General features: G+C 44.3%; 1 protein-coding gene across 1 annotated transcript in view; it reads left to right on the top strand.

Annotated features, from left to right (window-relative positions):
• DRC11 (dynein regulatory complex subunit 11) overlaps window positions 1-12,200 on the top strand; it is a gene marked incomplete at both ends in the record, with an annotated part of 92,894 nt that overhangs the window by 50,948 nt on the left and 29,746 nt on the right. The window contains 3 exons of the mRNA XM_082285229.1: window positions 981-1,056; window positions 6,364-6,470; window positions 6,685-6,780. Coding sequence (XP_082141355.1) covers window positions 981-1,056; window positions 6,364-6,470; window positions 6,685-6,780 — 279 coding nt within the window. The remainder of the gene's footprint in view (window positions 1-980; window positions 1,057-6,363; window positions 6,471-6,684; window positions 6,781-12,200) is intronic.

Raw genomic sequence — 12,200 nt, 5'->3', positions numbered from 1 at the left:
TGGTAAAAGAAGGATTCTGCCTACTGCAAATGAGCCAAAGATGAACCTCAAAGTGCCACATCCTGCAAAACTGCGAATATATTTGAGTAACTGGGCATTCGAGCTCAAATCCTCAAACTTTTCCTTATACTTTACCAAAACAGTTCTTGATGTTCAGTCAAGAAACTCCTGAGTCTCTTTCAAATGCATCTATAGCGTGGAAGTGATAAATGTATTTAGATTTTGCCTCTCCTTCTGGGCCCCAACTGTAATTACTGTAATAATACTTTAATTAAAAAGATATTTGATAACTCACATAATGGGGTTGCAACTGTACCTGCAGGTAGCAGATATGCCCCTAATTACAGGGGTTATTTAGGGGGGTGTTGAGTTTTAATTATCCCAGGAGCTGCGCTTTATATCTCGCTGATAACAAGTGGTTTGCAGGTTATTCAGCAAGATCCTGATCCACCTTGTGCTGTCTCATGTAAATCCACATTCACCTCCTCCCCAAACCAGTGATCTCATCTCCCTTTATCAACTATTACCTTACCCACATTTTGAGATTTATGACTGATACGAGATGAAGAAACTTTGATCATTTTCTGGGAAGTTTTTCCCTCAGAAACACCGTTCAATGAAATGAAATTGTTTCAGGAACGTGGCAATAGCAGCAAAAGGAACTGAGAAAATAGCAGTGAAATGGAATGGAATGGAAAAATCCCTGACAAATCACTGAAAAGGGGATTCCATTTAAATATTGCAACTCTCCTCCCTAAATTACACTTTCAAACAAGGTGAGGTTTAATTCTTGTTCAGTTTTGTGACTTCAGTTGATAAAATGCCACCCCTTCGCTCATGGAGCAACCTGGGCTAGTGGAAGGTGGCCCTGCCCATGGCAGGAGGTGGAATTAGATCTTTCAAGCCTTTTCCAACCCATTCCGTAATTCTGTGAAACAATGCTGTCAACAATTACTCTTTTCACTTCCCCCCCATTCTAGATAGTGGATGAAAGCTGGAAAATGGGTCCAAGCAATTTCCTTTCGATACTGGAGGAAGGAAGCTCTCAGTACAAAGGTCAGTACAAAAAGATAACAATTCCAGCTGGAATGTTCTCCCAGATCAGCTTAATCTGAATGTCATTCCTGTAAGGTCAAGTGGGCAGCTGCCCAAAGTGTGGAACATTATAAAAATGAGGATGTTAGATTAAAAAATGGTATTTAGGAAGGGAGCCTCTCAGATTCCTAGGAATCTGTCAAAACCATTGAGCTAATCATGCAGGAAGGGACATTTCTGTGGGTGAAAGTGAACAAACACAAAGTAAAGTGCTTCGATACATATAAAAAAGGCATTTTTTGATTTTCTGAGGGCAACAAAAACGACATCAGAATAGCCAATAATTCAAAGGCACGATACTGTACATCGAGTTTCAGCACTAACGTTTCCCCTGTCCTGTCTCCTCCAAGAGGGACAACTCGTGGAAAGAGTCCATGGATTCCTTCACAGCATCCACAGCCACTCAAATTATTTTTGATTATATGTTTGAATGTACTTGCTTCATGCCAAGTGTGTGAAATTAAAACATAACTGGGACTTTCAGCAAGGGGCCTGGCTGGTTTTCCACCTGGAGACAGCAAAAATCCCCAAAAGCAGGGATTTCTTAATAAAAACCATGAAGGGACATTTTGTTCTTTTCCAGATCTCCTCTATCCTCTCCTCTGCTCTTGATACTTCTGTTTATCTCTTCAACACTTGTGTTCAGTGCTCAGCCTGATTCACAAGTGACTTAGCAATCACCTGGAAGCTGGCATGAAAGTCATTCCCTTGTCTGAAGTGGAAAGGGGGTTATTTTTGCTGGATCTCTGCAGATTCTGTTCTGATACAATGTGGAAAAATATCTTTTCTGCTCTCCACTCTTCAGAATGAGTGCCTTGCTGAAATTCCTCATATGAAAAGTCTCCATTATTCCCTCCTGCTGACAAATCACTGGCGTCAAGTTTTCTGCCTGATTTGAGCTGGCTGGAGAGAAAGAAGTGAACAACTTGCTAAATGTGCATCAGTAGTTTGGCCTGACCTCTGACTTGTAACAATTAGGATTTTCTTACACATTATAAATCATAGAGCAGCTTTCTGGCTAGAAAAGGAGCGTTTCATCCCATCTAGTGTCAAATACCACGTCAGAACCCCGCTGAAGGCAGCAGGAGCTTTAGATAAGGATCAAATCCATCCATACTTCTTTCCATAGCTGGCCAAGGATGAAATGGCACCTGGAACTCAAAACCAGCCATGGCAAGAGTGGGGTTCCCACCCAGCAAGTCCCCAGAGCTGGGAAGGAGCAGCGTGGAAGCAGCAAAAGGGAGGCAGGAGGGGTTTGCCTTGGAGCAAACATGCTTGGCTGTAACCTCAGCACAGCAGTGGATACCAGAGTGAGGAGTAAAAACACCACAGGGGTCAACAGGTTACTTTGATAGGCATGGAGACTCCCAAATTTCACAACCACCTCGTGTAATAAGGCAGGGGGTTTACGAGGGGATGGGGGATTTGTCACCCAAACTGTACCTGAACACCAGCACCACCGTTCCCAGCAAGATCCCTGCTCTGAGCCCTGCAAATACCGAACTTTTGGGGCTTATTCACACAGCATGAGTGCCTCTGGGATTCCCATTTCCCACTTAAACACCCACACATCTCCAGCCCATCCTGCCAGAGCTGACAGCTACTCCCCAGCTCTGAAGGAACATGAGAAGGAGCCCTTTGCTGCACAGAGCACAACCAGAAACCCTCGGAGTGGAAAAGCTCTCTTGCAGGCTTCAAAGAATACCTGGAGTTCTGTCTTAGGCACAGCAAGAGTCTAGAGCTGTGCAGTTAAACTTCAGGTGGGGTTTTTTTTCCTGGTGAACCAGGTCTGTTTGACACCACACTTATTTTTAACAAACAGCTGTTAATTCCTCCTTGCAGCACAATCCCCTGCCTCGTTCACAAGCACTTTGGGCTTTGTATTGCAGGGCACTAACACAAAACTACCAGGGGGTTGTCCAAAATTATTTTATTTTTAGTCTAACCATTTGGCCATCAGAATCAAATCCACAACAACATCTGACCAGAACAATGCAAGCAGTCTCTTGTATTTTTAATTTTAGGCTGCTTTCATCTCAGTAGCAGAATTATGCAGGAAGAAATAGGTTTGAGTTTGCTCTTTCCACACTGAGAACTTTTTTCCTATTCTTAGGTAGAAATAGGTCACTTGCTATCAGCATTTGCACAGAAGTTCAGATTGATTAGTGCAGAAATCTTGAAAAGATGACTGAAATAACAGAGCTTGATTCAGAAATGTTTGTATCAGGAGGAATTCAAAGCCCCTTATAACTGTGTCCAAAGTTTACCTAAATGACAGCTGCCCAAAAACACAAACATCTTTGTTTTGTCACACCCCCCAACGCTTAATGTTAAGAAAGTGATCCCCTGAAACTGGTGCTTTACTCCTAGTTTACTTAAATATTTTTTAAAAATATACATCCATTTGGACAAAAATCTAAACATTTCAGTCACAAACTTTTCACTTTGTGGTTTTAACTCCTCTACCAAGCTAGAGCTGGCTGCCTAAACTTCACTGGAATTCATGAAGCCTTTTCTCCTCCCAGAACCGTACCTGGCAGTTTTTCTGGTTGCTAAACCACACTTGCTGAGCTCCAAAACACTTCTTTTAGATGATGTGGTTGGAAGCAGCCACTCTGTGTGACATCTCCTTTCACACTGGAATAGCCAGAGTTTATGTGGGGCAGATGTAAGGCTGAGCATTACCTCCCCCTTCCTGGGGTGTGTTTTTGCAGTGTGAGGCAGCAATGTGCTGTTTCCCCCATTCCACAGAGGACCAGTTGATATTTATGACTTGCTCAGTGTCACAGAGGATATTTGTGTTCAAACGCTCCGTGGTGTGTCCAAATACTCCTTTTAGGGTGTGGTGATATTGCATATTTTTAACCAACCTTCAAAAGATTCAAATCCTTGTGCCAGGAGGTTCAAAGCGGCCATTTCAAGAGAAGCTTCATGCTTCAAATAAATATATTGCAATTATTAGTCACAAGCTGTTCTCTGAATTTCAGGGATACTGGCGTTCCCTACAGCCTGCAGAGCTGGGATGCTGATTCAGGAGTGCTCTGGGCTGCCTTTGAGCCCTGAGCTAGCTGTGCATATAAAATAATCCCAAAATAAGCATGCACTATTTTAGAAAAGGTGACATAAATTTCACTGCATACACACAGGCACAGAAATAGCTCCTGGAGCTGGCTGACCCCTGCCTGTAACGAAATACCAGGCTCCCCTGACCAGCCAGTGAAAACATAACATCCTTAGCCTCCTGACCCCCCTTTAAAATTAACTTTGAAACATTTTGTTGATCTATAAAAGAATAACAGAGCATCTAACACCTATGAGTTATTGATCTCTCCACTAAAATGAGGCACCTCTAACCCAGTGGTTAATATAACACTCAGATAACTCACTGCCAGGTAATATCAGAGTCTGGGGGGACTCTCCCTGGTTTGCCTGCAGTGGGTATTAACCACTAATCAATCTACACAATGACAACAAACAATTATGAACAAAACAGAACTGAAAAGTCTATGGATCCCTCTATGAAAAATAAATATCTAAAGCCTTGTACTCCTGTGAAAACACAGCACTTGCAACCTGTTGACCCAGTCAGGAAAGTGTTTAAAAATTCACATAACTCCTATGCAACGTCCCCTTTCCCCAAGGCTGGAATTCCAGGCTGGAGGAGCTACCTTGGGCAAATCAGTTTCTCCTCCTGAAATATTACATGACATCTGTCATGGCCTCTGATGACCCACAAGTAATTTAAAGAAATTAAATGTCTGGACTTTGGAGTTTCTTCCATTACCAAAACATCCCCATCCTCCTCCGTCCCCACCATTTTCAGTGGTGAAATTACGACCACTCACCTGCAAGAACTATTCCCTCTTGTGTAAAACTACAAATCCTCTGCATGGAATTGGGCCCTGAAAAATTGTTGTGGATTGAAAGAGCAGCCAGTCTTGGATTAACAAAAACTTAGATGCTAAAACCTTTCTGAATTTGTACGGTGCCTTCAGCAGGCCAGGGGTACAGGGGAGAATATCTGGTACAAAACAGCTTCATAGAAGAGCCAACATCTTAAAGTGGAAAACTGTCATTTCACATCATCTGGAAATTGAATTAGCACATCCAGCTGGAGATTAGCTGTCATTTTGGAAGATACTATCGGGGCTTGAAATGCGAGATACGAATTGTCTTCCTTCAAATTAGCTCGAGAAGTGTAGGAAAAAAGGAGGTGTTTCCATTAAAATGAGGCACTTTGCTAATAGCAGAGAGCTCAGATATGCACCGAGCTCGTCAGACTTCATTTAGTTTTCTTTCTAAAGAGCAAATTGCAGTTTGCCTCAACAAAAATAACGAGCTGCACCTCAGGATCATTAGGTACTTTATCATAAAGAGCTTTTTTTCATCACCAGTTTCACAAAGTTGCTGTGGCTGGGTGTTAGGTCTTTTTATTACTTCTCCTTTGCACAGTACTTTGAAAAACAGAGGGGCTGGATCAGGTGGGTCTTGTCTCTTTTGGGCTTAACTGCCTTCAAATTTCTGCATCGAGCTTAAAATGCCCCAAAGGGAAGCCTCTGTGTGGCCGTGCATCCCTTGTGGGCCAGCTGCAGGCTATTGTTCTGTCACACCCGCTGTCCCCTCCCTCTCTCCCACTTCCCCAGCTCAGTGCTGGTTTTATTCCTATTCCAGTGCCCCTATTCCCCGTATTTCAGCCTCCTGGGAATGACTACCAAGGCCAACTCACCAGGGTGCAGCAGCTTTGAGTCACGGGGAGAGCAGGGAACTTTGTGGTGTGAATTAACCCCCTTCCTTTGGTCCCCAAGCCTGTGTCATGCCAGCCAAGTGACACTCATGGAGAGCACATCCTTCAGGGCAGGAGCCATCCCTGTGCCTTCTTCATGGAAAAGATTTAAGCACTGTGCTGTTGAACAGAATAAAATGATGCCAGCATCGGGCACGGGACAGGGCTCTTGGAGATTGAGAACACTCCAGGCTTTCAGCTTTACAGCCTCCAAATGACAACCTCACTATCCCATTATCCTCCTGAATTCTGATACCCTTTTGCAACCCGAGGCAAAAGAAGAAATCCCCTAACCTCAAGATCTACAGATCCTAATGCAACAGGGCTCTGCACGTGGTAAGGGTCCCCAGAGCCTGCTACTTTCATACAGCTCATAATTTAATAAAGCCTGCCTACAACTACCCTTTCTTTTGCCTCCAGAAGCAGTTGGAGAAAACAATGGCTTCTGTAACTTTTTCCCCTTTTTTCTTTCTTTTGGATAACAGTCTTTTGGGAGAACAGAGATAACAGATCGGATTTTCTCCAGGATCACGACCCGGAGCTGATCAAAGAAGGGGAACGGGAAGAAGTGGAGGACGAGATCAGAGTGCAGGTGTGCATACAATAGCAAGAGGACACTAATCATGTGCATTACCTGTGTATATTTTTCTCCAGCTGTAAGAACTGGCCCTGGCACAGACCTTCCCTCCTTCCCGAGTCCCTACTACCTGTTCTTTGCTTTCACACTCGTTCAGCTGAACAATTGTCTGGGGTGAAGTGACAGAAGAGAAAACTGAGGAAGATTCAGCTGTGTTTGTCTTGAGCAGGTCGATGAAGTGATGCAAGAGAAACTGCTGAAACTCAAACAGGCTGTGGATGGAGAGACAGGTGCCAGACAGAGTAAAGCTGGGAAAGGTGAAAAGGTAAGAGCAGCAAGGTGGCAGAAGGGAGGGGCAGTCTCAATTCCCTGCCCAGGGACAGTGGCGGTCAGTGCAAACCTCAAGTACAAATATCAACCCTAAACATTTCCTGAATCTCGAGTCAGAAACATCTGAAAAATCTCTTCACCTGTGGCTATTTTCAGGGCCTTCTCCCTTAACTCCCTTTAACTTTTTATAAATATTGCTTAGGACAAGTTGAGCTATTCCAGAGATAAATCACTATGAGGTATTTCAGATTTTCACCCTCCTGAAATCCCTGGATGCAGTCAAACAGCAAAATGGAAGCAATCCCTCTCTTTAAGGTGACCAGTTCAGATTAATAGTTTTCCAAGGAAAACAGGGATCTGGAGGCCACTAAGTTTTCCAGCTGCTGACTGTTCCCCTCCCAAATAAAGGCTGGTTATTATGTTTCAAGACTGTACACCAAAAAAAATTCCCTTGGAAGGTTTGATGTAACCTTTCATTTGTCTGTAACACCACATAGATCACACACAGCCAGGTACTCATTAGGTTACTACATCCTATTGAAGGCTTTGGGAATTTGCAATTAAGCCAAGTTTATTTAGGCATAAAGAATAGGTTTAACCCCCCCCCCCCCCCCAACACAGCACATGTCATGTTCACATCTCGTTTTACAGCATTATCGTATGAAGAATTCCATAGCTTGTGGTTCTCTAAACTCCTTGCCCAAGCATTTAAATTAGAGATCATGTCAGTGCAAAATAACTCAAAGCTTACACCCCACCACTCAATCAGCAGATCCACTTAAAACCCTCAGGGCAAATAGCCAACCCTAATCTCGTGCTGTATTTCATTTCTGTAATACCTTTTTAGCAAGCAAATACTTGCTGTTGCTCTACTTCTACTCAAATTATCTTTAAAAATGCTCTTTCACCTGACAAACATGCAGGGACACTCGAATAAGAAAAGACTGGGGCAGCTCTGAAAGCTGATCCCAAATGGATTCCTAAATCTGTTTCAAAAATAGGGGGGGCTTAAGATATACAGACAAAATATTGCAACAATCTTCCCCAAGTTTTCATGGGCAGACACATTTAGATCAGCTGGACAGTGCCCTGCTCCAAAATGTCCCACTGGAATTACAGAGCTTTATGTTAGGGCCTGGCTTGGGGTTTTTTCCCTTCAGTGTAAGGTTGGAATAGCTTAGGGTGGAAGGAGGTTATTTAACTTTTGTTTTCCCAAGTTGTGCCAGTAGCCTGAGAGAATGAGGCAGGGAAAGAAGAACTAATTAGATAAAACAAATTCCTTACAGGTTTCATCTCAAAACACCCCATCCAAGCCAAAACAGTTCTATCTGAGGAGTGGGGAATGGAAGGAAAAAGATGCAGTGTTAGCCAAAACACATCCTCCCTGTGCAAAGCCACTCAAATTGTCCATTCAGCATTGGCAAAAGCCTTTTCCAATTAGTATTTGCATAAATATCTCAGTCATAAACCAAGCCAGCACATACCTGTGCACACAGACTGCAGATCTGCTTTAGGATAACCTGCTCTAGATAATAAGAATAATGTGAGCTGGAAAGGTTTGGAAATAGCTCGTTAATTTATTTATTCGGCAAAAAAACCTCTCATTTTTCAAGCCACATCCTAAGTCCCATATGTCTCCCCCTCAGCTGTGCAGCATGAAATAACAGGTGGTTGTTTCAGGTCCTTGTTGTAGCCAGGAGCATGTCTGGAGTACCATGTGAAACATCCCCCTGCCAAAAAAAAAAATTGGGATATTCAGCATTCTTCAGAGAAATCACACCTTTTCCTGCACTCTGGCAGCAGGCACTGAAAGGGTAATTTCTTTAAGAGAAGTGTTACAGGTGGAATTTTGTGTCCAGGGACTGTCATCCCAAATTCCTGATGCCATGTTCGGCCATTCCCTCTGTATTAAGGAGGGGTTTCTTCTGCTCTCTTTGTCAGGGTATAGTCCCTACCAGAGGTGGGTGTTCTGTGCCTTTCCAAGCCTTAAGATGAGTAGTTCACAACTCAGGAAGTTTCTGTCAAATCCATATTAAAACCCAAAATCTGCCTGACCCACAGGAACCAATCTGAGTTTGAAAGTCCCTTTTGTGGGGATACAGCGAGGACATTTTGGAATTGAACTCTAAAGGGAAATTTCTCCCTTCCAGTCAGTGTTCCAGACACCTCAGCTCTTAGATTAAAAAAACCCCAATATGTAACAGCTCCAGGCATACCCAGAGCCACTCCTTTACTTCCATAAAGACTTTATCACTGATTCCCAAACCTTCAAATACCACTTACTGCTAAAAGCTGACACTTAACCCTACCAAGAGCTGCTCTTAGAACTCCTGAAGATAAGAATCCCATTTGCCAGCTTTGTGGAAGAATGAGCCTGGGTGAAAAAACTGTTCTTCTCATGCCAAGTGGGTCTCCAGAGCAGCAGACTGGTCTGGAAATACCCAAACTAATTAGATTGCACCCAATACTCAATAAACCACACTGCTCTTACTGGAGTCACAGAGCCTGTGCCTCTTTCCAAGCTGGAAGCTTCCCACACCCACAGACTGCCCCACCTTTATGGCCCAGCACTGACAGGGGATAGAGCAGAGTGTCCTGTTGAAGAAGCACACTTTGCTGGATTCCTGGAATCTCCTATTCCCCCAGATAGCTCCTGGTCTGGTGACTGTCACAGGAGAGGGGATGAGGATACGACAGAAACAGAGGAATGGGGGTCAGCTCTGCTGCAAAGTGCATTTCCCTTCTCTTTGCACAGTGGCAGCTCATCCCCTGCTCAGCCAGGGATCACCAAGCTGGGACTGGGAGCACTGTGAAAGGACAGGCTGGAAAGGAGATGGCCTCTGAGTGAGGAACGTGGCAGTCACTGACCTGGAAGTTACATTTAAGAGCTTATCAGGGTGCTGTCTGTGAAGCCCATTGTGCTGCTTTTCCTGCTCTGCTCCCCCAAGGATTTCTTTCTGATGCTCACTGCAGGTAAAGCAATGCTTTGGGAATGAACACACCCACACAGACACAAAGGCATGGCCAGAATTCAGGAAAAAAAAAAAAAAAAGACACAGAAAACCCAGGAAAGGGGGACATGAGAACCTAGGTGTGTAAAACCTGCTTCTGGAATAGGCCTCAACAAAGCTTTGGAGATGCCTTTTTGGTGAAGCCGGGCAGAAGCAAAGAAAAACCACAAATGGCTCTGACAAAACTACTGAAAAGCACAAAGCCATCGAGAACGAGACCAGAAGAGAAGCTGGGTGAGAACAGAGGAGAGGCTGGGTTTGAGGGCTGTGATTGCCAGGCCCTGTTGGATTTCCTGTACCTGCTGCAGGCTCTGAGCCAGCTGTGGGAGCTGTAACCTCTTTGGATGCTGTGCCTAAATCCAACAGGGATTGCAGATCAGAGCCCCTCACTCACCAAGAGTTTATTCATCACTGGGAACATCTTCGTCTAAGGACTTTTTCAGTACAAGTGTCAGAAGCTGCTTGTTTTATCTCAGCACTGCCAGAAAAGACTCCTCAAGCCATGCCCAAATCTGCCCTTGCTCAGCCTCCCATCTTCAGCATCTCGCATGATCCAAGGAATCCAGTAAAAAACTGCATCAGCCGCTGCTGGTTTCCCTTAAACCATGGGAGCACTTTCCTCTTGTTGATTTTCCCCCGGGGAGCCAACAAGAATCACAGAGAGGGACTTGTTACAACAGAATGCAGGGACAAGGGGGAACAGCTTCCAACTGAGAGGAGGTTTGGATGGGATTTGGGAAGGAATTGCTCCCTGTGAGGGTGGGGAGGGCCTGGAGTGGATTTCCAAGAGAAGCTGTGGCTGCCCCATCCCTGCGAGTGTCCAAGGCCAGGCTGGATGGGGCTTGGAGCAGAGCCTGGGACAGTGGAAGGTGTCCCTGCCCATGGCAAGGAGCTGAAACTGGATAAACTTCCAAACTGGCCATTCCATGATTCCATGGCCCTTGGTGGCTGCAGCTGCAGCCAGGACTTGTGAGATCATAGCCAAAGGGTGACACAGATCCTCCAGTTTCAACAATTTCCCTCTGTGAGGCATTTGGATACCCTCTCCCTCCTGGTGCCATTCCAGCAGCACACAGTGCTCTGGGATTTGGTCTGAAATCAGGTTCTTGGTCTGCTCCAACCTCTGAGCTACCCAAACCATTTTGCTGAGCCCACACAGCAAGAGAAGGCACCCTGCTGGGCACAGGAGACAGCCCTGTGTCCCAGCTCACTCCGTGGGAGTTCTCAAAGCACAAAATCACCAAAGGATAGCTACACAGAAGCTCGACTGAGATCTCAGAGAGGAGCAAGGAGATTTCCATTATAAATGCCGAGCGTGTTCACATTCATTAAACATTATCATTTGCTAAATAAAAGCCGTTCCCAGTAAGACATTTTGGAGGCAAGCCATTGTCTACAATTCGTATTTGCCCTTATCGCATCTCAGCCTGTGCCAAATTCCCCACAAATGCTGTTGTTAATTAGGAAAACACATTTTTCCTCCGCACAGTTCATTTTTGTTTTGCTCTGGAGTTACTTTATTGGTGAAGCTGCCTTGAGGACACTACCAGTTGGCCAATAAATTCAACATATGCTTAGTGTCTTTACATAGGTTGGAACAAGCTTTTCTTCCCAGTTGGACCCCAATATATGTAATTTCTGGCTTGTTGGAAGAGAGGTTAAAAAGACAAAACAGGAGGAACAGCAAAAATAAACCAGTGACAGCCTCAATATTTCCTCAGTTGTTAAAACAGCATGGTAGATGCTTTCTTCTTCCCATTCCTTTTCTTCAAAACAAAATCCCACTGGCACATTCTGATGAATATTTGCTGCCAAACTTATTTACGTAACAAAACCCGAAGTGTAGCTCTGCAGATACAGCGTTGTTTGTATTATCCTAACCCAAGACTTAAGAACATCCCCTTTTCCCACTTAGCTGATCCATATAGTGCTGAGTTTAGGCTGCATTTTCATCTGGATTATCTTTGTGGCATCATGAACAGTAACAGGTGATTGCACCACAGGTTATTTATGTTGTGCCTGTCCTTGAAAACCTAAAATTGATGTATTCCTGGAGGCTGCTGATCTATTTCTGTGAAAAAGCCCAGCATTTTCCAGATAACTGGATAGGATTTTTTAACTCAACAACGCAGCTTCCAGAGCTCTGCAGAAGTATTCACTATTGTAAAAAAAGCAAAGTAAATGACTGTATTCCCAGGAAAGCGAACATAAACTTTTGGAAAGAATAAGCTGTCTTGTTCAACTAAGCATTTAAGCACGTGCTTAAATTTAAGCTGTTGGAGAAATCCCCTGGTGCACCAAGGTTTCTGAGTAAACAGTTCCACTGAAGCAATCCTGAAATGCTTTGCAGGACGGGAGCTCAGACACCAGTGGTGGGCACTAACGTGGATTAATGATGCCCTCT

The sequence above is a fragment of the Coloeus monedula genome, assembly GCF_965178545.1.
Source record: "Coloeus monedula genome assembly, chromosome: 7".
NCBI lineage: Eukaryota > Metazoa > Chordata > Aves > Passeriformes > Corvidae > Coloeus > Coloeus monedula.
The sequence above is the reverse complement of the archived record's forward strand: the minus strand, read 5'-3'. Positions and strand labels throughout refer to the sequence as shown.